Raw genomic sequence first — 26,261 nt, 5'->3', positions numbered from 1 at the left:
ACAACAAAATTGCGTTGATGAGTGATCCCTAACGAGATAGAGACACTGGTTGCGCATAACGACTGCCAGTAAATGCGCACCATTTAGGAAGGTCGCGTGGCTAAACCCTCAACCCTGCTAATGTAAGCGTTACATAAGCGACTTGGGCAGAGGGTTGCCGGCTCGCCTTAAATTCTTTATCTCCCTTTTTTGATTCTCTAGATCTCCCCACCACCAACCAACCGCCTCTAAACACCCGTAAGTCCCGCCTCTCCCCTCGTCGCCTCTCGCAGTGTCAGGCTCACCTCCTCCCTCTCGCTAGCTCATCCAACCTCATCTCTAGCTATCGTGAGTGTTTGACGCGCCTCTGTACGCGTCGTCCATGTGCTCAACGTTGTCTCTAGATGCCTGAATCTCGTGAAGACTCTGTCTACCTCGCCAAGCTCGCTGAGCAGGCCGAGCGATACGAAGGTTGGTGTTGAACGCCCTGTTTTCGCAATCAACCCCTCTAATCTTGTCGCCCTCAGAAATGGTCGAGAACATGAAGCGAGTTGCCTCGTCAGACCAGGAACTTACCGTTGAGGAGCGTAATCTACTCTCCGTCGCCTACAAGAATGTTATCGGTGCCCGCCGTGCTTCGTGGAGAATTGTCTCTTCAATCGAGCAGAAGGAGGAGTCGAAAGGCAACGAGGCTCAAGTATCCATGATTAAGGGCTACCGGGAGAAGATCGAGAGCGAATTGGCCAAGATCTGCGAGGATATCCTCGATGTCCTCGACAAGCACCTGATCCCCTCTGCGGCATCCGGCGAGTCGAAGGTTTTCTACCACAAGATGTAAGTTTTCATGATTAAGCTATCTTGTCCTCTTATCCATCGATATTCCAGGATGGGCGACTACCACCGTTACTTGGCTGAATTCGCCACCGGCGACAAGCGGAAAGATAGTGCTGACAAGTCCCTAGAGGCGTACAAGGCTGCTTCGGATGTCGCTGTCACTGAGCTACCTCCCACACATCCTATCCGTCTTGGTCTTGCCCTCAACTTCTCTGTGTTCTACTACGAAATCCTCAACAGCCCCGACCGTGCATGCCATCTCGCCAAGCAGGCATTCGATGACGCCATCGCCGAGCTCGACACACTCTCAGAAGAGAGCTACAAAGATTCGACCCTCATCATGCAACTCCTCCGCGACAACCTCACGCTCTGGACGTCTGACATGCAGGACTCTGGTAAGCCTTCGTTTCAATCTAGGAGACTCTTTTAATTTACGTTGACCCTACAGATAAGCCCCCCATTGAGAAGGAAGAGCCCGCTGATGCCCCGGCTGATGAATAGATGCTCCTCGCCGTTTTTATTTCCGTTCTCACGTATTTCGACTCTGACGTTTCATCGTCGTGCTTCTCTGCATTATCCCCTCATCCACTCTGCCATCTGCATACACACCCCTCACCAGCCGCGATGTTATATTATCCGTAGTCCGTTCATGATCAATCCCTTTTGTCGTGTTATTAGTGTCCGGTAAAATGATAAAAGAAGAAATTCACAAGTACTGTAAGATATGTAAGGTGTGGTTGACTTGACGCCAAGTCAGACGTAGCCGCACTGGTTTTGGTTTCGACGATCATATTGATCCTTGTCATCAGATGCCCAACATCCATGCTCTTCGCTTCGCTATGTCACAAGCAAGGGCTACGTTTCTTGGCTTATTTTCTCTAGTCTCGGTCGTTATTTTATACCTATCAGCGTTAGATGTTCAGAATAATCTATCCCCACAAGGATGTCGTATGTCGAGGATGTCGCCGTCATACATCCTGCAGACAGGGTTCAACGCGTCGTGGACATCACTGGCCAACCGTTATAGTCTTTGGCTGTATCGAGAAGTAGGATGGGAATCCAATGCGGTGCGACGGTCATTACAATATGTTGGGCTGTTGTTTACCTTGTCAACAGGTACATGGTAATCAACCTGTTTTGTTCATTCCAGGAAATGCTGGGTCGTCACGTCAAGTCAGATCTATATCCTCATCGGCTGTTCGACAGTTCTATTCTTCCCCTCATCGGTTGTCACCAGAATTTGAAGGCACATCCCTCAAACCGCTGGATTTTTTTGCTGGTGCGTGCGTCATCAAGGACAAAAAGCGTGACTAATTCTTCCTTTTTTTTGCAGTTGAATTCAATGAGGACTTGTCTGCCTTCCATGGGCCCACTATGGAATCTGAGACTGCGTACACAGCTAACGCTATTGCTTACATTCTGTCAATGTACCCCCCAAAAACGTCAATCATAATTCTGGGTCACTCCATGGGGGGCATCATTGCGACGTCTCTTCTGCCTTCAGACAAAATCTCAGCTATCATAACCATGTCGACACCTCATCTCCTTCCTCCGGCGCGCTTTGACCAGCGTATCGATCGAATATACGACCGCAACAGGGTCGTACTGCAGAGTGACCCGACACCAATATTGTCCATATGTGGGGGTGCGACGGACATGATGATACCCTCGGAGTCATGCATTTTGGAGAGGAGGGATGCACCTTTTAGACGCACCGTGTTCTCATCTGCTCTCGAGGGAATGTGGACCGGGGTTGGGCACCGTGAGATGGTGTGGTGCCACCAGGTCCGATGGCGAGTAGCTAGAGCTGCCTTGGAGCTTGGTGATGTCGCGTCTGTGGAGAGACGTGGGGCTGTCTTGGATAGGTGGTTACGGGATGGGAGCTGGTTTCCACCAGTTGATGCTCCGCGTCAGCTGTTAGAGCGCGATTCGTATAAGATTCTCTCTGAGAATGAACGGCTCGTGCTTGATAGGCCGCGGAGTCGAGAGGCGTATCTCCTGCCCGTTTCCGGTGATTCCTCAGCGAAATTGACGCTATATGTGTCGCAGGGATCTGTGTTGTCCATCTCTCCGCAGTATCCAGGTCCGCTGGACGTGTCGGTTTTGGTGTGCCAGGCCACAGTGGATGAGGCCTTCGAATGCGAGTCGCTTGAGCCTTCAGTGTTGAAGCTGCTACCCAATCCTATTCCGGGGATGCCATTTCCTGTTCCCCACGAAGGGTCTGATGAATCCGAAGGCGTGGTCCTCTTTGAGGCAGATTTATCATTTATTCGTAAAGACCATCAAACATGGGTGGGCGTTAGACTCGATCGGGCTGACGGATTTGGTTGGGTCATTGCACAAGTGGCCCCCGATACCGTTATGGTCAGCGATATCAAAACCACAAGTAAAGCATTTCCTCTCTTTTGTGGGTCTGAAATTGAATTTGTTTCCTCGACAAGGTCTACTGGCGGGGGGTGTGTCAACTCATCTACCTGATACCAGGGCTCTGCGTATATCTGTGCATTTTGATGACCTATTGTCAAATGCGCTCATTGTTTATCGTGTGTCGCCACGTATATCTACCCCAGGCACTGAATGCAAAGGTACGGTCTAGGTCTTCATATTTTGATATGACTGTAATCCTTTTGGACACAGAAAATCACCTATCGCCCTTACTGGTTCATAGGTCCCACCCTGCGGAGACACACTACTTCCCCTTGAGGTTGGCGCCTCGACGCGACATCCTCCTTCATACGCACAGTCCGGCACCTTACATAGATACCGCCGCGTCGGGCCGTGGCGTTTACCTTGATCTACTGTCTTCTGGTGGCGATGATTGCAGGGCGGACGTAATAAAATTGGAGATTGCATGGACAGCCACGGTCGGTCGTTGGGCATCACGTTACTTCACCACTATCATTTCTTGGGCCATCGGCATTGTGTCGCTGATCATGTTAGAGCTATGGAGGATCTCTGATGAAGGGGTGGGTGAGTGATTCAGTGTTTGTTGTCTGAGATACTTCGGGGTGTTGATTCGTAAATGCAGTACTTACACCGATGGTATCACAGTCGCTCGATTTCTTTTGCCGACGAAGACTTCCCGCCTTGCTGTTGGGATCATTTGTGTTCTCCATCGTCCCGCTTCCCGCGAATTATTTTTTGGGTACTAAAGGGGAACTATGTTTCTCGTCGCTAGCACCGTTGTTTATGGCCATTGCATACGGCCTTGTCGTCATCAGCTACTGGTTTCTATTGGCTTTGCTGTGGCCGCTCAGGTTGCTCTCTAAACTTTCGCTTGGAAGGTGGGCTTCTCGACGTCGAGATACTCGTTCAGGGACGCTAATACTGAATGACGTCAGATCTCATCGGGAAGTCATCAGTTTCAGCAGAGCAACAGCCATTTCGATGTCGCTTATCCTTCTCTTTGTCTTCCTTGTCATTCCGTGGCAAGTTGCCTTTCTCGGGTGTTGGTTTGTTCACGCCGTTACTTGTGCTTCAAGTCCCCGCAAAGGGGGTGATTTGTTCAAATCACCGTCGAATTCGGTGATCATTTCACTGATGGAATCGCATCCCCATCCAAACGGCGAAGAGCGTAATGTTCCTATGGAGTCTGTCGATCAATCAACCCTCCAAATCGCGAATAATTACAACCACAATATGCACCTACTGCTACTCATGACATGGCTTATACCTCTCGCTGCCCCGGTCCTGGTGGTCTGGATACGGACACTTGCGACTGCGGGGTTCACAACACCTTTTGATGGAGACCATTTTGTTCTGAATGTAGCACCGTTCCTCTTTCTTGTAGACTTTGCATCCAGAACGACTGGTCCTCTATTTGAGAAAACACGGTGAGAGTGTTCCTCGTCTCCGTTGTTATGTAATTAATGTCCCGTATGTCAGTCTCGAAAGGATAGTATCTGTCCGATGGTCGCTTCTGGTAGTTACCGTGGTGGCGTTTGTATACGGTCCGAAACAGGCCTACCTGGTATTCGATGCGACAAAGTTTGCCGTTGGGTTGATGGTGGTCTTCAGAATCGGTACGAGATACTGGGATGGATCTTTTTCTGGCGCAAATACTAGACGTACTACACGGCAATAAAGGCTGTTTCTCAGCGAACGATCGCGGAGTTGGAATACTTTCATCACGTGGCCGGGTAGATCGATCTCAATTGATCGGTTCCGGGCTAGAATACACCTCCGCCCTGATGCCACGCCTCGACAAATTTTAAATCTGCGTGAGATACAAGAACATTGCAAGCGATCGGGCATATTACACCTGTTGTGAAGGTGCGAAGGACGAGACATACATATATCAGTCGTTTGTGGGTCACAGCTGCGGCTGACCGTTGAATTTGTTGAAGGAGGGATCGGATCAACAGGGGGCAAGGAAAATAACAATATCATAATACGAGTCGGTGTGCGCTCGAACTAGCCGAGCGGGGCTATTTATGAACCAGACTGCCGCACGAAATCAATACACTGCAGGTGAGGGATTGATTCGTATCGGTGCCAGTGAGTTGGACGGAAAGAGTAATATCGAGTCATCAATGCATCAGTCGAAGCCTTGTTGGGTCCAATGTAGACGCCAAGGAGCCAAATATAGCAGCCCTGTTTCGGGAATGTTCCTGTGGATATATCGCACAAAAACGAGGAGAAGACAAAAAATGCGTTACAAACACAACGATGTCTTTAACCGAGAATATTGCATTCTATTGTAAGTGAAGAATAAAAACCAGTCCTGCAAGAAGGGGGTGACGGCATTACCCGCCTATTCAGCAGATCACACAAGAGTGGATTGATCCATTTCGGGGCATTTCCCACGCTGAAGGAGCTGAGTTTGAAATTCGTGAAGCGGTGAGCAGCAACTCTTAAGCAAACGACCACCGGAACGTCAGGAAACATATCGGAAATCCTCCAGGAATCTCCAGGAAATTTCTTTCTTGCCTTTGTACTTCATGCACGGCAGTCCTTCGACCTCCACGCCTCGAGGGTCGCCCTCGAAACGGAGCAAATCCTCCCGATTCACCACGCCCACCCCAGCACAGGCCATATCTAATTCTGCAAGCTCCTCTAAATTGCCGGACCAACCAACTCCCACATTTTACTCTTGTATCAGCATTCCAGTCGAGGGCGCGATTCCAATTGAAGACGAGCCGACTCGTGATTCTAGGACTCCTCTGCCAGAGCCTTCCTCTGAACCGAAGCGGGCACCACGGAAATCAAAGACAGATGCTCTGGCTGCTATGAAAGACAGAGAAATATCGTACTCGGTCGATCGTGATGACTCCGAGCCTCCCGACATTTTGGAAGAGATGTACCGCAATGCCGCCCCCATACCCGTCTCTCCCACACTTGACCTTTCTACTGTCAAAACAACAAGTCCTCGTGGCTATAAACCTCCACTTAATGTCTCCCGCCCCTTTGAAATACAGGATTGTCCTGAATACTTTCCTACTGCGGAGGAATTCAAGGACCCGATGGCCTATGTCAACTCTATCGCAGACGAGGCAAAAGCTTTTGGTATCTGCAAGATTGTACCGCCAGAAGGCTGGAACATGCCTTTCGTGACAAATACCGAAGTTTGTACATTTTTCAGCCGTTGAAACTTCTTTTTCTGACGATGGTCAATTTTCAGACATTTCGCTTCAAAACACGTCTGCAGCGTCTCAACTCAATAGAGGCTGCATCTAGAGCAAAGATCAACTTCTTGGAGCAGTTATATCGATTCCATAAGCAGCAGGGGAATGCGCGCGTTGTTATCCCGACCATCAACCACAAGCCGCTGGATTTGTGGCTCCTCAAGAAGGAGGTCAACAAACTGGGAGGATATGAAGCGGTAAGCATATCAGCGTCTTGTGGCCTGTAGCCCTTGTCGTATTATCTTAGGACCTCATCTTGCGATATACAGGTCACCCGAGACAAGAAATGGTCAGAACTGGGAAGGCTCCTTGGCTACCGGGGCATACAAGGTCTAGCCACACAGATCAAGCAGTCCTACCTGCGAGTTGTCTTGCCCTATGAGCGTTTCTGCGATCAACCGAGGAATGCCCCTAACACACCTTCAAGCGCCCAGTCGGGCAAGCCGATGAGTCGTTTAGATGCGAACGGCGTCGACCCTGCACCTACATTCAGTCCGCTAACCCCTTCAAGTCCGCTTTCAGAGCCGCCACTTGACTCGGATGAGGAAGATGACGGCCCCGGCACACCCACTAAGCCCCGTCGAAGCAGGCGGGTCAACTCATCTGACCCCACATCTTGTGCGTGACTGCTTACCTATCTTCGATATATGTGCTCATATCATCATAGCCAACACAAAGAAATCCGCTGCTAACGCTGGTCCTGCCGTCCCGGTTGATATACCGGCTGTTCTTCACTCTAAAATTGGCGCTAAAGAAATAACAGAGGTACGCTTTACTTCCATGCCAAGAAGATAGTTTCCCGCTTATAAACAAATCGTAAAACGTAGGCACATTGTGAAATATGCTTGCAGGACGACAACGGGACCTCTATGCTGTTATGTGATGGCTGTGACTGTGGTACGTCACACCTTCCCTGTGTTTGCAATGATCTCGGGCGCCAACACAATCTTAGGCTTTCACACATTCTGTTTGACGCCACGCGTAAAGAGCATTCCCAAAGGACAGTGGTATTGCCACGCCTGTCTTTCAGGGTCTGGCCGCGATTTTGGCTTTGATGAAGGCGACGAGCATACTCTATCCAGTTTCCAAGCCCGAGACGCAGAATTTAGGCGCGTCTGGTTCAAAACACATCCTCCGCTAAGGCCGGAAAATGCCATGGACATCGACGATCCTACAAATACTCGTATCGGTAATGTGATACTCTCTGAGTACGAAATGGAGAATGAGTTCTGGAGATTGGTCCAGACACCTCATGAAACGGTTGAGATCGAATACGGTGCTGACGTGCACTCTACGACACATGGAAGGTGAGCGGCTTTATTTCTTCGGCTGTCTCGGCCCCGCTTACTGTCGTAGTGCCATGCCTACCATGGAATCTCATCCACTAGATCCTTATGCAAAAGACCCCTGGAACCTTAACAACATTCCTATTGTCAACGATTCTCTTTTGCGGTTCATCAAGTCAGATATTTCTGGCATGACTGTTCCATGGACTTACGTAGGAATGACATTTTCGACTTTCTGTTGGCACAACGAGGTACGTTACTCCTGCCGATCATAAAATGAGTAGCCTGGATTGATCATTACGGCAGGATCATTACACATATAGTATTAACTTTAGTAAGGATTCGGATTGTTCGTTTTGCCGTCATATATTGATCATTTTTGCAGTGCACTGGGGTGAAACGAAGACGTGGTATGGAATTGCTGGCGAGGATGCAGATTTGTTCGAAGCTGCAATTCGTAGTGAAGCGCCTGATCTATTCGAAGCTCAGCCTGACCTCCTTTTCCAATTGGTCACGCTTATGAATCCGCAACTTGTCAAGGAGGCTGGCGTACGCGTGTTCGCCTGCAATCAGAGGGCGGGAGAATTTGTGATCACGTTCCCCAAATCTTATCACGCAGGTTTCAATCATGGCGTAAGTACTCGTCTTCTCTTTACATCCGCGGCTTCAGGAAAATAATATTTATGTGCAGCTCAACTTCAACGAGGCCGTCAACTTCGCGCTTCCTGACTGGTTACCCCACGGTAGAGATTGTGTGCAAAGATACCGTGATCACAGAAAGCTACCTGTGTTTTCGCATGATGAGTTGCTCATTACCATTACTCAACAGTCGCAGTCAATCACAACGGCTATATGGTTGGTTTTAATGCTTGTGTATACCGCACGAACCTGATGAACACAATTGCAGGCTAATAGACAGTCTACGGGAAATGACAGATCGAGAAATGCGAGACCGTGAGACCGCGCGATCCATGGGCATGGCGCAGATTTTGGACGAACAAGATCGACCAGAAGACCAGTATCAATGCGCTGTCTGTAAAGCGTTTTGTTATCTCTCTCAAGTCACTAGCAGTTGCACTACGCAAGTCGTGTGTGTGGACCATGCACATCTGCTTTGCGACAAGGCTGATCACCAGGCTACGTACACGCTGCGAAAACGCTTCTCGGACGATGAATTACGGGAAATCCTTGCTAAAGTCGAAGAGCGTGCTGCCATACCCTCGACGTGGCAAACAAAGCTTTCCAAACTGCTTTCTGATAGCCCCAAACCGCCCCTGCGCTCTCTTCGTGCACTTCTTGCCGAAGGGGAACGAATTAACTATCACATACCCGAACTTGCACATCTTAAAAAGTGTGTCGCCAAGGCTAATGAATGGGTAGATGAAGCCAATGCGTTCATCGTTCGTAAACAGAGTCGCAAACGGTCCAGGCGTTCCCGAGGCCGTCACGCTTTGAACGACGTGGACGATTCAGATCGACCTGATCGAACTCTTGATGATTTGTATCAGGTTCTGAAGAAGGTTGATATGCTCGGTTTCGACTGTCCCGAAATAGCGGCGCTACAAAATCTGGCGCAGCGAGCTGAGGATATGAAGAAACAGGCTGATGTGCTCATGGGAGGAGATCAGGACACTGAAGCTGAAGACTATATCGAGCGGTGTAGACGTCTTCTTTTAGAGGGTTCGTCTTTGAATGTTCTACTTGATGCACTGGTGCGAGTGGAACAAATTGTCGAAAGGGTGCAGCTGAGCAAGGAGCTCAAGGAGAAGCTGGACGATGGGGAGATTACGCTGACGCTAGAGGAGGTGCGCCAACTCCTGACACGTACCCGTGCGTGCAATATGCCGGCCGACGATAAGTATGTGCAGCTTTTAGAAAGCCGGCAGCGCGTCGGAGACACTTGGGAAGATCGGGCAAAGGGTGTCCTCTCCCTACCCATTAAAACCATCGAAGAGCTGGAAGAGTTTTCTAACCTGGACAGTAACATCCCCATTGATCCCACAGTTCTCGACCGTCTCATGCAGGCCCGTGCCAAAGCGAAAGACTTCGAAAAGCAGGCTCTAGCTTGGCTGCATCCTGAACCCGATATATCGAAACCTCGACCGCAGGACGTCATGCGACTTGTAAATCGTGCTGAGAAGGACTTCAAAATATCCGCAGTGCGCGATCTCAAAGTTACTGCTGAAATTGCAGTTGACCTTGAGACGCGATGTGAACAAGTGAAGAACAACATGTACCGCAAGTCTTCGAATGAGGATTTATTCGCTACTTTGCGACAGTGGCGCTCTTACACGCGAGACCACCTGAAAATGTTTACTTTGCCGTTCTTTGACGAAGTCGAGAAGGAGCTTGGAAAGCACGAACAGTGGCTGAAAGAGCTACCCTGGTGGTGCGAGGAGCACGAACAACCCGAGGGTCAGGATATCCTTGACGACGTGTTGGCTTGCACCCGCAAAGAGGACGACGACCCCCCTACAGATGAATTCTTCACTTGCATCTGTAACAACCCGGTGCGCCCTCCACCTGCCGGAATTCCATCTGACGCCGTGCAATGTGACTATTGCTTCGCTCGATTCCATGGAGAATGTGCTAAAAACGGAGGTTCTTGTCCGTTTTGCGACCATCATCACTGGAACGGTGAAATTCGTAAGGAACGAAACTGGCATTTCTGCTACCTTCCACACATCCTCCGGAATGCACCTGATATAACCAAAAATTATTCCGATGACTGGCGGCAGTTGCAGATCATCATTCATCGCGTAGATCGCCTATCAGCCGTGATTGGGCAGTTTCTGTCGTATACGTCACAACCTGATCATCAACGACCCGATTTCATTCACCAAGTCCGACACTACATGCGTAAGCTCTACAAGATCCAATTTGCTGTTTCCCCCAATCCCGACGTTTCCTTTGGGCTGGACCTTGCCCAACTCCATCGCATATTGGCCGGACGACCCCCTCTTATGCGACCGAAGAAACGCAAACGGCCCAAGTTCACGTTTGGCCAGGACATCGATCGTGACTGGTCGGACGGGACCCGATGCATATGCAGAGGTCGTACACCTTACCTTCTCAATTATGCAACGGTCCAGTGCGAGTCATGTGAGAAGCACTATCACTCAGGTTGTGTCTTCTTCCCTCAGGAACCCACGGTTCATGCCCGGAAGCATTACACATGTCCTCTTTGCTGTTTACGGAAAGGAAGGCCCTATCCGTTCGCTGAAGTCAGAGTTAAACCATACGGTGAGTTGCTCAATCTAGCGCTACAGAATCTAGTGGTGATGTCTCTTGAAGCAGAAGGCAATATTGCCCCTGAACTCTACGTCAATGTTGAAGAGATGCTGGAAAGTTGTAGCAAAGACATCATTTACAAGAAGCTGCCTCCGCCCTATATGGCGACGCTTTTCGTTGAGCTCGTTAAGTTCAGCCCTGGACAGCCAGAGACACCAAATGCGGAGCCACATCCGCTGTCCTCTTCTTCAATACCTCCACCTGGTTCTTCTCGAGCTCCCATTCCTCCCCACAATGGCGTGTCTCATCATACCCGACATCTTCCCGCTGCCATACCTGTAGCATCATCTTCTCGACCGTTATCGAATTCGCCATCGTCTGGTCAACATCCTCCACCACCTCCGTGGTCTCGGTGGAACCCGTCTCTCCCTCCTCCCGGGTCGTCGCCAACCTTGCCACGACGGGAGATTATTCCTATCGAGCCCCAACCGTTGAGAAAGCGCAAGCACTACGAAGAGTCTCCCTTGGAAGAGTTTAGGCCTCTTAGAGCGCCCTCCCCAAAACGGCGTTCTCTGGAACCTCCGAGTCATCCATCGGCGTCCCAAACGACCACACCTGTTCTGCCGCCTCTACACACGCCCCGTCAGACGCTTTCACCATCCCTTGCTATGATTATGTCTACGCCAGATCCACCGTATTCAGGTCCTACATATGATGCACATAATGCCCGTTTACTTGACGTAAAGACCTCGCCTTCCCTTTTACCGAGAAATAGGTGATGCATAGATTTTGGGTTTAATTGTTGGTCTGGTATACTGTTTATGCTCTACAGCTGTCGTATTTATATGTTCTCTGCTATGTAATATCAATGTTATATTCTGAATAGGAAGAAACACGCCCTGTTGTTTTCACACCATAGTGTGAACAAAGAAAAAAAGCATGGCATGACCCGGAAATAGTATTGCATCGACTAGAACATTAAGAATGATACCTGCTTCGTGGAGAGAGTAAATAACTTTGTAGTTGTATACTGCAATGGACAAAAGTGGGTGCGGGTGCAAGTGCCTACGTTTAGCAACCCTTACGATATCTGAATCCGTATGCTAGTTAGACGTAATGTCAATCATGATAGAAATACAACGATTATAATAATATTATGAAATCGAGTGCTGAAGTCTATCGCCGCATAAATTTATGCGTCAAGTAGCCTCCGACAACTGCAAAAGCGGTAAGACAGGCTATTATCGAGATGAACCAACCGTATCCCTGAGAATGCCGTTATAAATAACGCGAAAACGGGATAATGCTTGACAAGACTCACCGGGACATTCTGGCCAGGTACGTGGACGTTCATTCCCCAGAGACCTATTCAACAGATTCAGGCTCGTAGAGAACATGTTTAACGCTGAACGTACCGGTAATCAAGTTCATCGGAATGAGTATTGTACCAAGGGCAGTCAGCTTCGAGAGAACGTCGTTGATCTGATTGTTGGCATCTGTCATCTCGATAGAGATCTGAGCCAGGTAGTTCGAATGAGAGCGTGATAAAATCTTCTCGTAGTGGTTGAGATTTTGCGTCATGGTGATGAGATGGTCTTGAATATCCGAGAGGTAGAGGCCCTAGGACGTGTTCGTGAACATAGCGCATCACAGGAAGCAGCGAAGACTTTACAATATCTGAGGTCGGCGCAACCTGCCAATTCTCATTGCACCTCTTCGCCAATCCCTTCACGACATCAGCTTTGTTTCCCATTAGCCGAAGCAGGCCCATGACCTTCTTTCTACAGGTGCCGATCCTCCGTAGCATATCACTCTGCTCTGCCTCCTTGATAATGAGCACGATCTCGTCGATACTGTCGACTTCGTATTCAATATTTTGAATTAGAGGGCCGAACGCATCAGTAATATCATCGATGAGAGCGTAGGAAATCCAGTCGGAGGTGACGTTGATGTAGTCCTTCAACTGTTTAATACGCCGACGGACGTTTTGCGGGTGAGGAGTGGGTCGGAAGTGGAACTAAGCCGCAGAAGATATAAGGGCTGATATATGCAACGACACATCGAAAAGCCTTACCGATATGGTACCTTCACGGAAAACGATAATATACATATTGAGTGGTTCTAGATGTGTAGGGCTGTATGGATCCTGGTCAAAGCTGCGGAAACAGACTAGGTAGTAATTGTGAAAGAGTTCGATCTTCTCGCGAATTTCTTCCATCTGGATGTCTTCGGTTGTGAGGGGATGAATCGAGAAAACCTGGGGAGTCGTGAGCGAATCGGAAAAGTGAGGGCATTAGATGACCATCCACCTTGCTCAACACTTTCATTTCCTCGTCTGTAGGACTCTGTATGTCTAGCCACCAGGTTGAACCGTCAAAGCTGCCATTTGGCATCATACCACCGGTTATCCTATTACCGTTGTCATAGGAAGGCTTTTCAGTTGGAGGAAAATAACCATGCGGACCGTTTCTTGGTGCATAACTTTGGCGTCTATCAGGTGGTGTAAAAGCAGACGGTCTATCACTTTTGAGCTGAGGGTTCGAAGGCGACGGTGCTGCTATACCGGAAAAGAGGTCTTCAAATGATTGTCCGTCTGCGGGCAGTTCGCTAAGACTTCGGGCATGAATGGTAGCAGAGAGTGCGTTGGAGTAAAAAGAGAACCGGTAAGGGCGATCATGACCGGTATTTAAGATACCAAACCCAGGTCCAGAGGGAACTTGAGCAGGGAGGTCGTCAGTCGAGGAAGGATGCTGGGTACCAACAAAATGCATCCCAAGACGGCCAGGAAGAGGAGGAGGAACTGCGCCTACGTTTCCTTCAAACAGAGCAAGCTTCTTGCCAATACCTTTCCGCATACGAGGATTCGTGTTGCTCTGACTCAGCTTGCGCTGCCGAGCCGTACGGGGGGTCGGGATTGTGAAGGCTGAAGAGCCTGAACCTTCTGAAGGACCCTCGTTGGGCAAGTTCCGCGACTCTGGCAGCACAAATTTTGTTGCAGGGGTTGATATACCCAACGTCGCCTTTTCTGCCTCTGCAAAATCCTCCATCGTTCTGAAGTCGAATCTTGGTTGAGAAGCATTCGCCTGGTATGTAGGCAAACCGAACGCAGAAGATGAAGGATCATCGAGAGGTTCGCAGTTGGTGTTAAGGCCGGCGAGCAAGGATGGGTCATGACTCTGGTGAACGTGGCCGCGCAAGTCGACAAAGGATGGCTGTCGTCTCGTCGCTACCGCATCGTCTCCAACAATATCGGCCTCCGCATCGCCTCGCGCGATGTTAATCTCGTTCTCTTCATTGGGCGAGAGCGCCGATATTGCATCCTGAGGAGCCAGAGTTTCGTATGGAGACGACACTGGGGACGATATTATGGTCTCTCGACGTGCTCTGGAAAGATGCATGGCCATGTCAACGTCCATGGTCCTTTGGCGTTCCCTTACTTGAGGGTCATTGGGGTCGAAAGAGCGAACAAGAGTAGGTGAATGTCGAGGACGGTCGTCGCTTGGGGTGACGCTGTCCCTGCGATGGACTGGCGGGCCGCCTTGCGCAGTCACCGGCGAGGTCGACAGGATGGGAATATCATTTGGAGGTGAGCTCATCGTTACAGGCAAAGGCAGAATGCACCAAGGAAAGGTTTGTCTCAGAGCACACCGGCAATTCCCTGCAAATGGAATTTACCCGGCTTAAATTACTTTCAGAAAATTGCGTGACCTGATTCGCTTCCGGGTCAGGTACATTATAACGCCACCAATTCAGTAGTCAATCGTCTCGAGCTTAGTGTAAGGCATCTGTGGTTTAGTAACTTTTAGTAGCCAAGTTAGACTCCCCGCAGCAGAAAAGCCAGGGCGCCACAGTATCCATGGCGACGTCACGATTCTTCAAGTTCTATGTATCTCGAAAAAAAAAACCGTCCTCGTAAAATGTTACATGAGTGTAATAATACCAGTAATAAAACATGTCGACTGCAACTAGACTACATTAATCGAAAGTCTACTTGATGTACAGAGCATTGAGAAAGCGAGATAACAATAAACACAGCTATATACCATTTAAAACACCCAATATCATATTTAGCATCTCTTCATCAAACCCACCCTCAGCAGCTAAAGCCGCACGCCAGGAAGCCTTCAGGGAATCAGATGGCGACTCCACTTGTGGCACCATGATAGCTCGGCATGCATTTTCAATCCTCCCAGCCATGGAGTCCAACAGCAACATTAGGTCGGACCCCGACATACTGTCGTTCATGGATGGAAGAAGCATATCAGGATCACCATACAGATACTTGGGAGGGGCATCTTCGGCATCTTCGATGGAAGCTGAACTCTGCTTCCTTTCCGGCGTTGGTTCCTCCTCGACCCTACGGAATATACGGCCGGTCGCTAGTGCCTCAAGGCGGAGGCAGAGCATCCCAAGGTCGCGCATTTGACTGATGCTGAACTGAACACGAGAACCGGAAGGGTTAGAGGAGGCAGGTTTCGCTTGGAGCTGCTTCCTTCCTTCCAGCTCGGAAGGGTAAATTGTAGAAAGGGTCAGAGGCGTCTCCAGGCCTTTTAGCTTCACTTCTCCCACAGGGACGACAACCATCCCCATACGGCGAATACCCTCCAGAGCCTCATAAAGCGAATCGGTGGGATCAACGTCCGCCTCAGGATCCATCACCCTGCTCATCTCCAGCTCCTTAAGAACCTCTGCACTACACATAATTTGCCCGCCCTGAGCACTCTGTTCAATCCGTGCTGAACGATTGACCATGGGGCCAAAGTAGTCCATTCGATGGGTGATAGGATCAACTTCACATATCGGAGAACCGGAATGCATGCCCATGCGAACAGAAAGTCCCCGCGCAACGAGACGATCCTGGTCATCATACACTGGCTTTCCGTCTTCACACTCCAGCATCTCCAACGGCCAAGCCTCCTGCAGCAATGCCAGCTGGATTGTGAGGCACCACCACAGTGCAGAAACGGCCGTCTGGAAACAGATCACAAACGCATCTCCCTCAGTCTTCACTTCATAACCACCACAGAAGCGCAGATGACGACGAAGGAGCTTGTTATGCATCGTTATTGCAGACCGCATTCCCGGATTAACGTCCCATAGAGGTGTGGAATTCCTGATATCCGTGAAAACAATAGTGACGTGACCAGTGGGCGCAGGAACCTCCGCCGTCAGACGGCTAATGTCTCGGTCAATGATTTGATCTCGAGGTCGACGCGGAAGACGCTTAGCAACAAGCAATGGATCAACGGCTGGATCAAGCGTTGGCTGGCGAGAGCGCGAATCGAGAAGTTTGAATAGGTCACCGACAGATATAACCATGATCATGGTACTACCTTCTGCTCCATAACTAATGGCAAAATCACGCAGCTTCTGCGCCGCAATCATAGGATCGCCTCGTTCTCGTCGAGCAATGTCAATGGCCGTCTGATAAGACACGTAATCCCAGAGACCCCGATTCCCGATGATGACAAACTCGTCCAAGTCGTTCAGCTCCAACGAATGTACATCAGGCCGGGCATTGACCACAGGAAGAAGATGGAAGAAACCGAATGACCGCGAGATGTCAATCTCGTCATTGACCAGTCCAGGAGGCGATATCCAGCCCTCAGCTTTTCGTATACGCTTCGTCTCTTCCCTATCATATGGGTCGTGCTTCGTCGACAACAAGTGCGCGTTGCCGCCCCTGGAAACCACTGCCAGCGCATTACCTGCATTCGCAACATACATCGTCTTCCCAACAAAGTACAGTACAACTCCGGATGCACCACTCCGCGTCAGAAAGGCATCATGTGAATGAGAAACGCTGCCGGGGCTAGAACTCCCAGACAGCTTCCTATTCGAAGAGAAAAGGGAGTCATGCAGGTCTTGGTTGAGCTTGAGAAATGTACGACGCAAGGCATCCGGGACTCCTTCACTATGCTGGGCATTCAATGAACTCAGCTGGGTCATGAAGACTTCGATGAATCTATCATGCAAATACTTCGCTAGCCGATTAGAGCTTGCACCACTTACAAGCGCCTTTGGAGGCTGCGCTCGTCCGAACATTGCGAATACCGACTCTCCTGGGCGACCCGGAAACTCATGAACGAGGTCAAGCATATTGAGATGCTCATTCTTTCCCAGAGTATCTGCAATGCCATAGCCCATACCCATAACAGTGGAAAGCGACGTTCGGACTCGACGGTCGTCATTCTCATCGGGAATATCAACGCTGGCGTTTGACCCGGTGGTGGTGATGGTGACATCCATGAGTCCTAGGACGCGAAGCTGCGTCAGGTCCGTAAAACCAGCCAAAGATTGTCGACTGATAGAATTCAAATCGCGACTGTAACGATGGTTCGCAAGAATTCTGGAATCAGCCTTGATCTGCAACCTCTTGTTCCCGGAGAGATTGAGATACTTCAGATTCTTGTTAAAATTCCTGAGTGGGACAGATCAGAGCAGTTCACTGCAGGGAAACCGTCAGTCGAACTTACCAATTCCAATCGAACTCCCAATTGTTGATGTTGTAGCGCAAAATATTGCTTCCCACATCCAAGGTCATTAACGACTTGATCTTCCCCAGTTCCTGAGGCAGTGTCTGTAGTTTGTTTCCGTTCAAGAACAATACGGAAAGCTTCGTCAGCTTCGGAAGATCCTCCGTCGGAATAGTCGTCAGCTTATTTCCGCTTAGGTACAGCTCCTCCAGCTTCGTAAGATACCGGAAAAATGTCGCAGGTAGATCTTGAATCTCATTGAACGAGAGATTTAGGACCCGGAGCTCCCTAAATATCGTCAAGGGAAGTAGAACTTCATCGGTGAACTGATTCTCTCCCAAATACAGCTTTTCCAATGAATATGCCAGCGGTGGCATGGTGCAGTGTGTTAATGACGTCGTGGATGTTTTCCTCTCCGTTACAATGGATATATCTCCAGATGAACTTCTCGCACCAACGCTCATACTTGCTGGATAATGCCAGATATTAAGCAGGTTCGACGTCATGTTGATCTTCAACAGCGATGCGCACTGCCAAATCGAAGCAGGAAGTTCTGTTAGACTATTGTTATGAGCATCCAGCGTTTCCAGTTTTTGCAAACGCCCGATGGAATCTGGCAGAGAGTCGAGAGAGTTGTCGGCGCAGGAAAGGATTTCGAGCCATTGCAGTTCGCCTAATGAGTTTGGGATGTATCGGAATGAATTGTGGTCGAGATTGAGTGAGCGAAGTGATGTTAGTTGACCGAGCACAGTTTCGTCGAGCACAGAGAGCTTCGCATACGAAACATCAAGGGATGTCAAGGCATAGGGAGATTGTCCGATGGGACCCGGTATCAATGAAAACTGTGTTATGGCATTATGAGAGGCGTCAAGTGAGGTGAGGTGGGGCCCGAGTGCCACTTCTAGTGAGTGCACAGAGTTATGATCTGCACTTAGTCGTTCCAGGCGGGGTAACATGCATATCACCGTTAAATCCGCTACCTGATTCCTTCGGCAATCAAACTGCTTCAGACTGACGAGTTTGGAGAAGTCATGAGGCACTTTGGAGACTTGGTTCCCGACAATAATCAGTCGTTCCAAGTTTCGCAAGTTCCCAAGCTCGTCCGGAATTTCCGAAATAGAGTTGAAGGAGATGTCCAAATCCTTCAAATTGCTTAAATCGCACACAACTTTAGGTAATGTAGCGAACTGGTTGTTCGAGATATTCAGGGTAGTGAGGTTTCGGAGACGAGGGAAGGACCACGGCAGCTTCTCTATACGGTTGTTCTGCACATAAAGATATTGAAGATCGGGTATATTATCCAGGAATGCATCATCGAGGTCAGTGATGCGATTGCAGGATAAATCGAGCCGATGAAGAGTGACGCTGGATTTGACACTATGAGGCACTTTCTTCATAGCCATATGCGACAGCCGCAATTCGCGGAGGGTAGTGCAGTCCTGAATAAAATCAAGGGGAATCTCCAGCATGGGATTGCGTGATAGATATAGGGAGACAATGGAATCGGCGTGTTTATGCAAGTCGACCGGAATAGCGCGTAAACCGCGTGATGTGAGATCGACATACTCATAGTTGTCGAAATTGATATCCTTTTCCTGTAGAAGGCCATCAGTGACTGGCGTTCATCGTGAAAGAGAAAGAGACACGAACAGCTGGACCAAGGACTTGACTCTTGTACACAAATCTTAATAGGAAAGAAAGCCCTTCACCCCCTCCAAGCAACTCCACCCCGTCTGACATGTCGTAACCAGCTTGTGACAGCCGCCTTTGCACGATTTCAGCCGGTCGCTCCTGTTGAGCCAGAATACGCTCTGAAGATAATGAAAACCACGACAGAAACAAAAGACAAAGACACGAACCTCTGCCTCGCTCCTTTAGATACAATCGATGTGTCTCTCTGTCTGCACCCAATAATAGCTTCGCGTTGAGCTTTGGCGTCAACGCAGCAACCGTGACTTGAAAGCCGACCTGTACGACATGATAGGTGTTGTTGGCGCGATAAATACGGATTGTGTAGTTTTTATGCGGTTCAGGGTGAACTAAAGACTTGGGAATTCCATTTGATGTCTGTTTGGCGATCCGATTCTGATTCCTATGCGGATTCAAACTCGCGGGAAGACTGTCGTCGATATTTTTCCGACTCTGAACAGAACCATTGCTACTAGTCATAGACGCCATGGAGATGGAGGTTTTTGAAGTCATTGTATCTTCTGGCATTGGCTGAGCACTATTATCCTCACTAGAATATCCTTCTTCGGGATCTTCGCCTTCTGGTTGGACAGCCCAGCTCTCGGGTGCGACCCATGAAGGCTTGGAATCGTCCACCTCTTCTTTCGGAGAAAGAGGTCTGGTAATAACAGGCGGGGGTATCGCACGCGGCGTAATGGTCTTGGGCGACACTCTACGATCGATGAAACCGCCGTTCATTTGCCTGGCGGTTGCTATTGAGGAGGTACGTGGAGGATATGATGAATTCTGAGGCGTGAAAGGATTGTGAAAGTCGGAATGGGACAGTGGCGGTAGACCGGCATGGGAGCTCAGAGTACTGTGATCGGACGAATGGGTACGTGAATGATTGAAGTTGAAATGTCCGCCGCTACTGGGAGAATTTGGAGAGTCGCTCTTGGCCCATAAAGCAGGATCGACGATGCCCTCGAGATCCTCGAGGTTGGTGTCCAACCGCAATTCATCGTCCTTTGGTGGTGGCGTGGGTGGAACCTCCAACGTCTCCTGCACGTCCCTTTTCCTTCTCTTCTTCTTCAAACCGTGTTTAGGTGAGGGCGAGGGAGGAGAAGAACCGGTGGTAAGGAAGTAGGACTGGGGACTGGGGACGGGCGGGGGAAGAAGGGACGGATGTTCGGCTTCATCTGAGCTTGAGCGTAGAGCCCCCCTAGACCGCTGCGGACGAATAAGATTTCGAAAAACTGACGACTTGGATTTGCGAAGCTGAGGGGCCTGGGTGAAGAGGGAGGTGTCGAGCATGCTCGCGCTAGTGCTGGCACTGTCTGGTATACTGAGCAAGCTGTGGGATTCAGATGGACGACTGACGCGATTCGATATGCTTCCAATACTCCCCTGCCGAAAGGAAGAAAACGAAGATTTGTGCGAAAATCCGAAGGTCCGCTTTGCAGGCGGCGAAGGCTGTTGAGTAGACAGATATCAGCATCAATCAAAACGAGGCGCAGGTGAGGAGGGAAAGCCATGACAGGTTGACAAGGCCTCGACACATGATAGACGCCTCGGAAACAAGCTGCACGACGCACCGGCTCCTCCCAAGGTGCAATGTCGACGTTCCTAGTCGGTGGTAGATTGCTATCCGGCATCATAGTGGATTGCCCTCTGTCGTCGACAACGTCAATGATACGCAGAGACACTTCCGTCGTTGAGGACATTGCCGCCGATCCACAAAATTATCAATAGCGGAATCCGAAATAGGCCTTGAAAGAGAATAAAGGCTGAGGGTAAAATGGCAAGACAAGGTAACCAGTTCCTGAGCAGTCGTCAGGCTACCCCCGCATCTGTAGCACGATCCGACAGTTTCGCGGTGTAAATAGCCCTCAAATGCCGGAGACGCAGCAACAGAAAGGACCAAGATGGTACAGAGAAAGTGGTAATCGGAACAATCACTCCGACTATTCTTCGACAGAAGGCCGTTGAAAAGCAGGCACAAATAGCTGGCACAGCCCCTGACCACGTTGCCGATTTCACTTTTCTTCTTCCTGGCAGCTTCGTTAATCTTCAGCGCGCTGGCGCCATTATTATGTGGTACGAGTTGTAGGTCATATAGCATCTCTTGGATTTCTCGATTATCTTGCTTCTCGTGAGACATCCATGTCCGGCCCGCGGAACTATTATAACAAACTTCTGCCAGTTCTGTGATGTTACTTCACGACATTCTGGACTCCTAGAGGCTATCACTGACTATTGCGTACAATCTCGTTCGCCACACTACATATTCTGACCCCACTTTACCTTGACGGATTCAGGGTTCGGTGTGCCTTTTTCCCGCAAACAAATTATTCACGTCGCTGGACATGTCAAGAAGCCAAAAGAAACGTCACAAGAGTCACAACTTCGACGAAACATATATCACTCTAGCGTGCCCTTACAATACAACGGAGGTGTACCCCTCACGTAGACATGCTTATTGGTATCAATCTTATCGTGCTTTACCCACTCGTGTCTTAGATTCTAGGAATGCGCCTAGAGCCAATCTTTTTCCGTGACCCGAAACGCATACTAGAATTGATATTCTTTCCCTGGGTATTGTTGTTTTACGCCACTAATTGACGTTACCCTCAGTCCAGGCCTTTCTCTCATGTAGACACACCGCTTAAGGTTCTGGCTCTAGACTTTCCTCGACATCATTACTCTTATCTGTGCTAAGGCATTGGTCATGACAGACAACCAGTTCTATTCACTTATCTCCGGAGGAACTTGACCTGGTGATTGCGTTTGCGACTACTTAGCTTGAGTTCGGCTGTGCCTGTGTGTCAAATTCTACTTTACGTTGGCGTTGCTGGACCTGAACAACGTCAATAACCTTCAATAATGCTTTTCATACGTATATGGCCTTTATTTCACACCCTTGACATCCCTGCTTACCGACCTATGTCTCTGTATCCAAACGACTTGGTCTTCAAATTCATACTACGATGGCTACCTGGGTCTGGCCCAAGCCTGATGCTGAAAAGTTAAACGCAAGGTCACGTCGTACAGTCACATTCCCTTCAGTGGGAGAAATTGGTAAAGTATCCAGATGCAGTGTCGAACAACCATATTGGGGTGTTTGGGTGGAAGTATCGATGATTCAAATTGGCTTGTCAAAGTGCCATCAATTAACAGACTAGCCTTAGCGAGTATGTGCTGCATATCGCAATGACTTGAAATCAAGGCTTCCGTCCAATCAATATCTCAATGCGTCCTTGAACATGACGGGTATTAGTTATCAAAGGCGTTGGATTTGCGGACGTCGAAAGGAAATCCTGTAGTATTTTAATTGTATCTATTACTTGTTGCGGTCCCTTTTTAGCAAGATCACATACGGATCGCTGCCAGTGGTTTAATTAAAGGGTAGAAAAAGAGGGGGAAAGCAGCTAGTGAGCGAGACTACTTAAGCGTAGATGTAGCACAAATAGCCGCCTTGGGTGTATAAGACGTCTCCGACCTTCATGTCAGATAATTTCAGTCAAATAGCTTCAGCATAGCAAGTCAGATGACGGACCGTAATGTTGGGTATAATATCATAGACCCAAATGTTGGTCTCCGCGCTCGTTTCCTAGCATCACCATATAAACTCCTTGCAAGCAACTGAAGTGCGATACACTTACCACCCAACCAGTCGCCGGTTCAGACTGGGTTTCGTATCCAGCGCCTTCAAGGTCGAAAATCCGGGTTTCGTTGTCACCCTGCCACTTCCACCAGACCTATAAAATCATAAATTATGAGCCAACAGCTAAGTATAAGTTCCTACACAGAACATACCCAATCCAGATAAGTGTGATGCAAAAAGAACACGGGGTCATTGGGGGACGTCAGAATATTCTCCAGCTGCTTAGCAGTCAGAACAGGAAAGTGAACAGTTCTCATCAGTACTCACATCTCCTCCAACGCCTCTGTGACCAGCGGTGTGGATTGTTGGGTTGAGAGTGGACTGGAACAAAGCGAAGGTCGTTTGGGCATTGACTTCGTCAAAATATGTTTGATTAGCGAGTGTGCTATTCCACCAGGACATTTGACGGGTAAGAAGATGAGGTGTGTTCGTAGCTCCTGGACCGAGATTACGAGTGAGGTTGGCAAAAGGCCCGTCCACGATAACATAGTCATTTTCCTCGAGGCCTTCGCCACCGAATTCGGCCAGGGTAGCTGACTCATTAAATGCACCAGCGTCTTCGAGCTCATACCAATATGGCAACTAAGGTTGAACGTAAGTATATATGTTCGCCTCAATGAAGTTGTGACGTACGGCTCCAGTGTAACCACACTCCTCGCGGAGCAGGATCTCGTGGGTATGCATGTAGTATCGGTGAGCCTGATATGAACATGTCAGCCATCTAATACGCATTTCGTGGGATATCCAGTACCGCTAAGAATCTGCATAAAAGATGAAACAAAAATTGTGCACAAGATCGTAGACGCTTACTGTCCAGTCTTATGCCATAAATCCGTGCCGGCGCCAGTGTCGGCCTGCATGGAGTGCGCACCAACCTGGTCACATGTTAAATTAGACAAAGGAACGGGCTGGTAGGAAGTGCCATTTACGAGGTCATCGTATCGTGTAACGACTCCAGGAATAGACGTCTGAGCAGGCAAGGAAATGAGACACAATTCGGCTTCAAAGTAAGCAGTCTTCTCATCATCCGTAAGGGTCGACCTAGACGTTCGTTAGAATGGGACCCAGTACAGTTCAGCAGAACCGAAATCTTACCAATTAACACGAACAGTTGGATCGGTGCAATTTGAATCTCTTCGAATAGAGTCCAAACGCGTCGGTCGCGCTAGCAGCTGGGTTACGAAGGCTGCTACGACAAAGAACCGCAGAGACCACGCCGGAACCATCATCACCGTGGAGGATAGGGCAGAAAAGAATGTACTAGTCAAGGACAGAAACTGGTGATGTAGTTCTCGCCGATATGGCAAGCTCAAAGCGATGAGCCTTTATATCAGGAGCGAGGCGGCGCAGTCATGATCATGTACCCCAGAGGGCTGAAACTTGAAAATTTGCATTCTTTGGCGGGGAAGACCGGCTGGAAGGGCCTCTGGTAGCCCATGCTTCTGCCTACTATTTTTGCACGTAGCTAAGGGAATAATCCGCAAAGCATGTGCAATGAGCAGGGCCATGAATTCAGGGAGGCTCGGAGTAGCAATGCGCCATTTTGGCCTGTTTTGGGGTCGATCAACTACTGGGTACCGATCGGAATTCGTTTAGAGTCGGACGATCTTGACAATTCGTTATGACCTTTGAGCGCATACTAGAGTTTTGGAAACAAGTGAAGGGATGGAAACAGTCAGGCCCTGCTTGAGGCCTATACCGTATCAACTCGCAGACGATATTCCTCATCCACTTTAGCGTTAATTTGATACAAAGTTGCAACTCTGTAAGGTACCGCATCATTAGCAGGAATTATTTTTTATTGCCACGCGGTGTATTGTGCATTGGCGCCATCAAATCTCATTGGAACTGAGCCTGAACATGATATCCGCGCGGAAATTTGTATTTGTCTGTTGCACGTACTACTATATTTTTTGATGGCGTGCGATCATACGCATCCATTATTACTGAGTCCCGACTCCGTCTTGAGGGCTGTGTTCACTATATTTGATTCAGAAAACAGGTCTTGGCAGGACGAGGAATTTACCTAACCTAGAGTAGCCCCGGAGGCGTGTCCTACTTTATGCGTCTTCATCCTAAGGTTACCTTTTAACAGGCACAGCATCGCTTTTCTCCAGCGAAACGGAGGCGCCACAATGAAATAAGACGCTCCGTTTCCTGAGGCTACCTACAAATGTAAAGGCCGCAGCCGACAGTAATTGATTAATCAATCCGGGGAATTCCAGCGTAACTAAACACGCACGTTCATATATCGCCGGTTCATATTAACCACAAGAGACGTAACAGAGGATATGCACGAAATCGTGTCTCTAGTTTGGTAGCAAATCAATAATATGCCGTAAATTTTAATCATCCGCATCTCAGGTTGCAAACTTCGGAGAATTTACCGTGATGCTCCTGCTCGATGAAGTTGTAAGGTTCATGGGTTTGCAGAGATTCCGCGAGTCCGCATAAGTAGGGTCAGTTTATATCCTCGTGCCTTCAAGACAGGCGCGACGGTGGTGAAAGCTCGGAGCGATGGCAGAGGCGGCATTTTCTGAAGGTGCAAACACACGTACACTGAAGCAATCGGGTCCTTCCTCTGCCGCAACGAAGAACTGGGATCATTCGAGAAAATCAAGAACAAGAATCAAAGCAGAGGAAAGCGCAGGAAGAGGTTGCAAGAAGGCAGGCATTGTACTGACCAGATTTAGGTCAGGAACGTCGGTGCCGGTCCCGGGATCGGTCCGAACCTGCCTTGGACCTGCGTTTGAACCGCCATGTCCCCGGCAGATTCAGATTCCTAGTCGCGGACCTGCGGGGCACATTATCAGCTCACTTGATACCCGACATTTGGCGATTCTTCGGTAGGCAAGTAAGTGTTCTTGTTCCTCTCACGTGTACGACTTCACGGGTTACATTCCGGTCTGTCGGCATTTCTGGCAGTGCGTGGTAGACAGTGTTCCAATTCTGGTCTATTAACTTGAGCTTGGTGTCGATGGGCATGCTTGCAATCTGAACGTTAACATTTGTTTACAACCAGAAATTCTCTCAGAATACCTCTCTACTGCGCAGGTATACCACCTCATGGAAACAAGATATCCGGGCTGTTGAATGTATTACTACAGGCGGCCTATGAGATTCGGAAACGTCCTTGCTACAATATTTTGTACCCGACCTCCATCAGCTTCACTTTCCCCGCAGAAACTATGGACGGTATCCTTGGCGGGCTCACGCATGTACCACTTTGGAAAGTATGGATCTCAAGATCTCCTTATTTCGACTTCAGGGCGAGTTCTCGCTTTTGCCATTTTTCCACCTCTGTTCACATATTCACAGGCATGATGTCTGTGGCTTATCCCCTCGGTTTAGAAGCTAAGTATCATACTTCACAAGCAAACAATTCGAGACCCTACAGGATCCAAGACAGCGGTGAATTACCTTGATATGCGGGAATGGCGAAAAAGCCGCCTCCAACAATGATCTTCTGCTTTGGAATCAGAAAACAACCCGCAGAGAA

General features: G+C 49.1%; 6 protein-coding genes across 6 annotated transcripts; 3 read left to right on the top strand and 3 right to left on the bottom strand.

Annotated features, from left to right (window-relative positions):
• Positions 1-184: 184 nt before the first annotated feature.
• Positions 185-1,542, top strand: EV420DRAFT_1527158 (14-3-3 domain-containing protein; the record flags this gene model as incomplete). Its single annotated transcript, XM_060472451.1, has 6 exons — positions 185-237; positions 302-327; positions 384-450; positions 507-813; positions 865-1,208; positions 1,262-1,542. Coding segments are annotated over exons 3-6 (767 nt in total), but the record flags the coding sequence as incomplete, so codon positions are not given.
• Positions 1,360-5,072, top strand: EV420DRAFT_128783 (PGAP1-like protein-domain-containing protein). Its single transcript, XM_060468336.1, has 7 exons — positions 1,360-1,880; positions 1,930-2,092; positions 2,147-3,199; positions 3,255-3,398; positions 3,451-3,783; positions 3,842-4,646; positions 4,699-5,072. Exons 1-7 carry the CDS (start codon positions 1,623-1,625, stop codon positions 4,895-4,897), a joined length of 2,955 nt encoding a protein of 984 aa, XP_060333522.1. The 5' UTR covers positions 1,360-1,622; the 3' UTR covers positions 4,898-5,072.
• A 681-nt stretch (positions 5,073-5,753) lies between these two features.
• Positions 5,754-11,733, top strand: EV420DRAFT_1640085 (jumonji superfamily protein; the record flags this gene model as incomplete). Its single annotated transcript, XM_060477053.1, has 11 exons — positions 5,754-6,377; positions 6,434-6,634; positions 6,707-7,055; positions 7,105-7,202; positions 7,265-7,334; positions 7,390-7,744; positions 7,794-7,974; positions 8,030-8,057; positions 8,109-8,356; positions 8,415-8,578; positions 8,631-11,733. 11 exons carry the CDS (start codon positions 5,754-5,756, stop codon positions 11,731-11,733), a joined length of 5,421 nt encoding a protein of 1,806 aa, XP_060333521.1.
• A 144-nt stretch (positions 11,734-11,877) lies between these two features.
• Positions 11,878-14,622, bottom strand: EV420DRAFT_128721 (uncharacterized protein). The gene is made up of 6 exons (XM_060468331.1): positions 13,264-14,622; positions 13,029-13,211; positions 12,627-12,971; positions 12,370-12,574; positions 12,276-12,319; positions 11,878-12,220 (listed from the first exon to the last, which is right to left on the bottom strand). Exons 1-6 carry the CDS (start codon positions 14,548-14,550, stop codon positions 12,131-12,133), a joined length of 2,154 nt encoding a protein of 717 aa, XP_060333520.1. The 5' UTR covers positions 14,551-14,622; the 3' UTR covers positions 11,878-12,130.
• On the bottom strand, positions 14,585-21,030 carry EV420DRAFT_1305075 (adenylate cyclase). Its single transcript, XM_060468469.1, has 5 exons — positions 20,694-21,030; positions 19,290-20,571; positions 19,081-19,241; positions 17,431-19,025; positions 14,585-17,375 (listed from the first exon to the last, which is right to left on the bottom strand). The coding sequence occupies exons 1-5, from the start codon at positions 20,820-20,822 to the stop codon at positions 14,990-14,992; spliced, it is 5,553 nt and encodes a 1,850-aa protein (XP_060333519.1). The 5' UTR covers positions 20,823-21,030; the 3' UTR covers positions 14,585-14,989.
• A 1,381-nt stretch (positions 21,031-22,411) lies between these two features.
• On the bottom strand, positions 22,412-24,340 carry EV420DRAFT_128494 (uncharacterized protein). The gene is made up of 10 exons (XM_060468327.1): positions 23,858-24,340; positions 23,692-23,803; positions 23,573-23,637; positions 23,514-23,523; positions 23,396-23,461; positions 23,030-23,344; positions 22,915-22,980; positions 22,761-22,856; positions 22,655-22,708; positions 22,412-22,597 (listed from the first exon to the last, which is right to left on the bottom strand). Exons 1-10 carry the CDS (start codon positions 23,989-23,991, stop codon positions 22,544-22,546), a joined length of 972 nt encoding a protein of 323 aa, XP_060333518.1. The 5' UTR covers positions 23,992-24,340; the 3' UTR covers positions 22,412-22,543.
• Between the last annotated feature and the right edge of the window lie 1,921 nt (positions 24,341-26,261).

Source organism: Desarmillaria tabescens, assembly GCF_030435595.1.
Source record: "Desarmillaria tabescens strain CCBAS 213 chromosome Unknown EV420scaffold_10, whole genome shotgun sequence".
Classification (NCBI taxonomy): domain Eukaryota; kingdom Fungi; phylum Basidiomycota; class Agaricomycetes; order Agaricales; family Physalacriaceae; genus Desarmillaria; species Desarmillaria tabescens.
The sequence above is the reverse complement of the archived record's forward strand: the minus strand, read 5'-3'. Positions and strand labels throughout refer to the sequence as shown.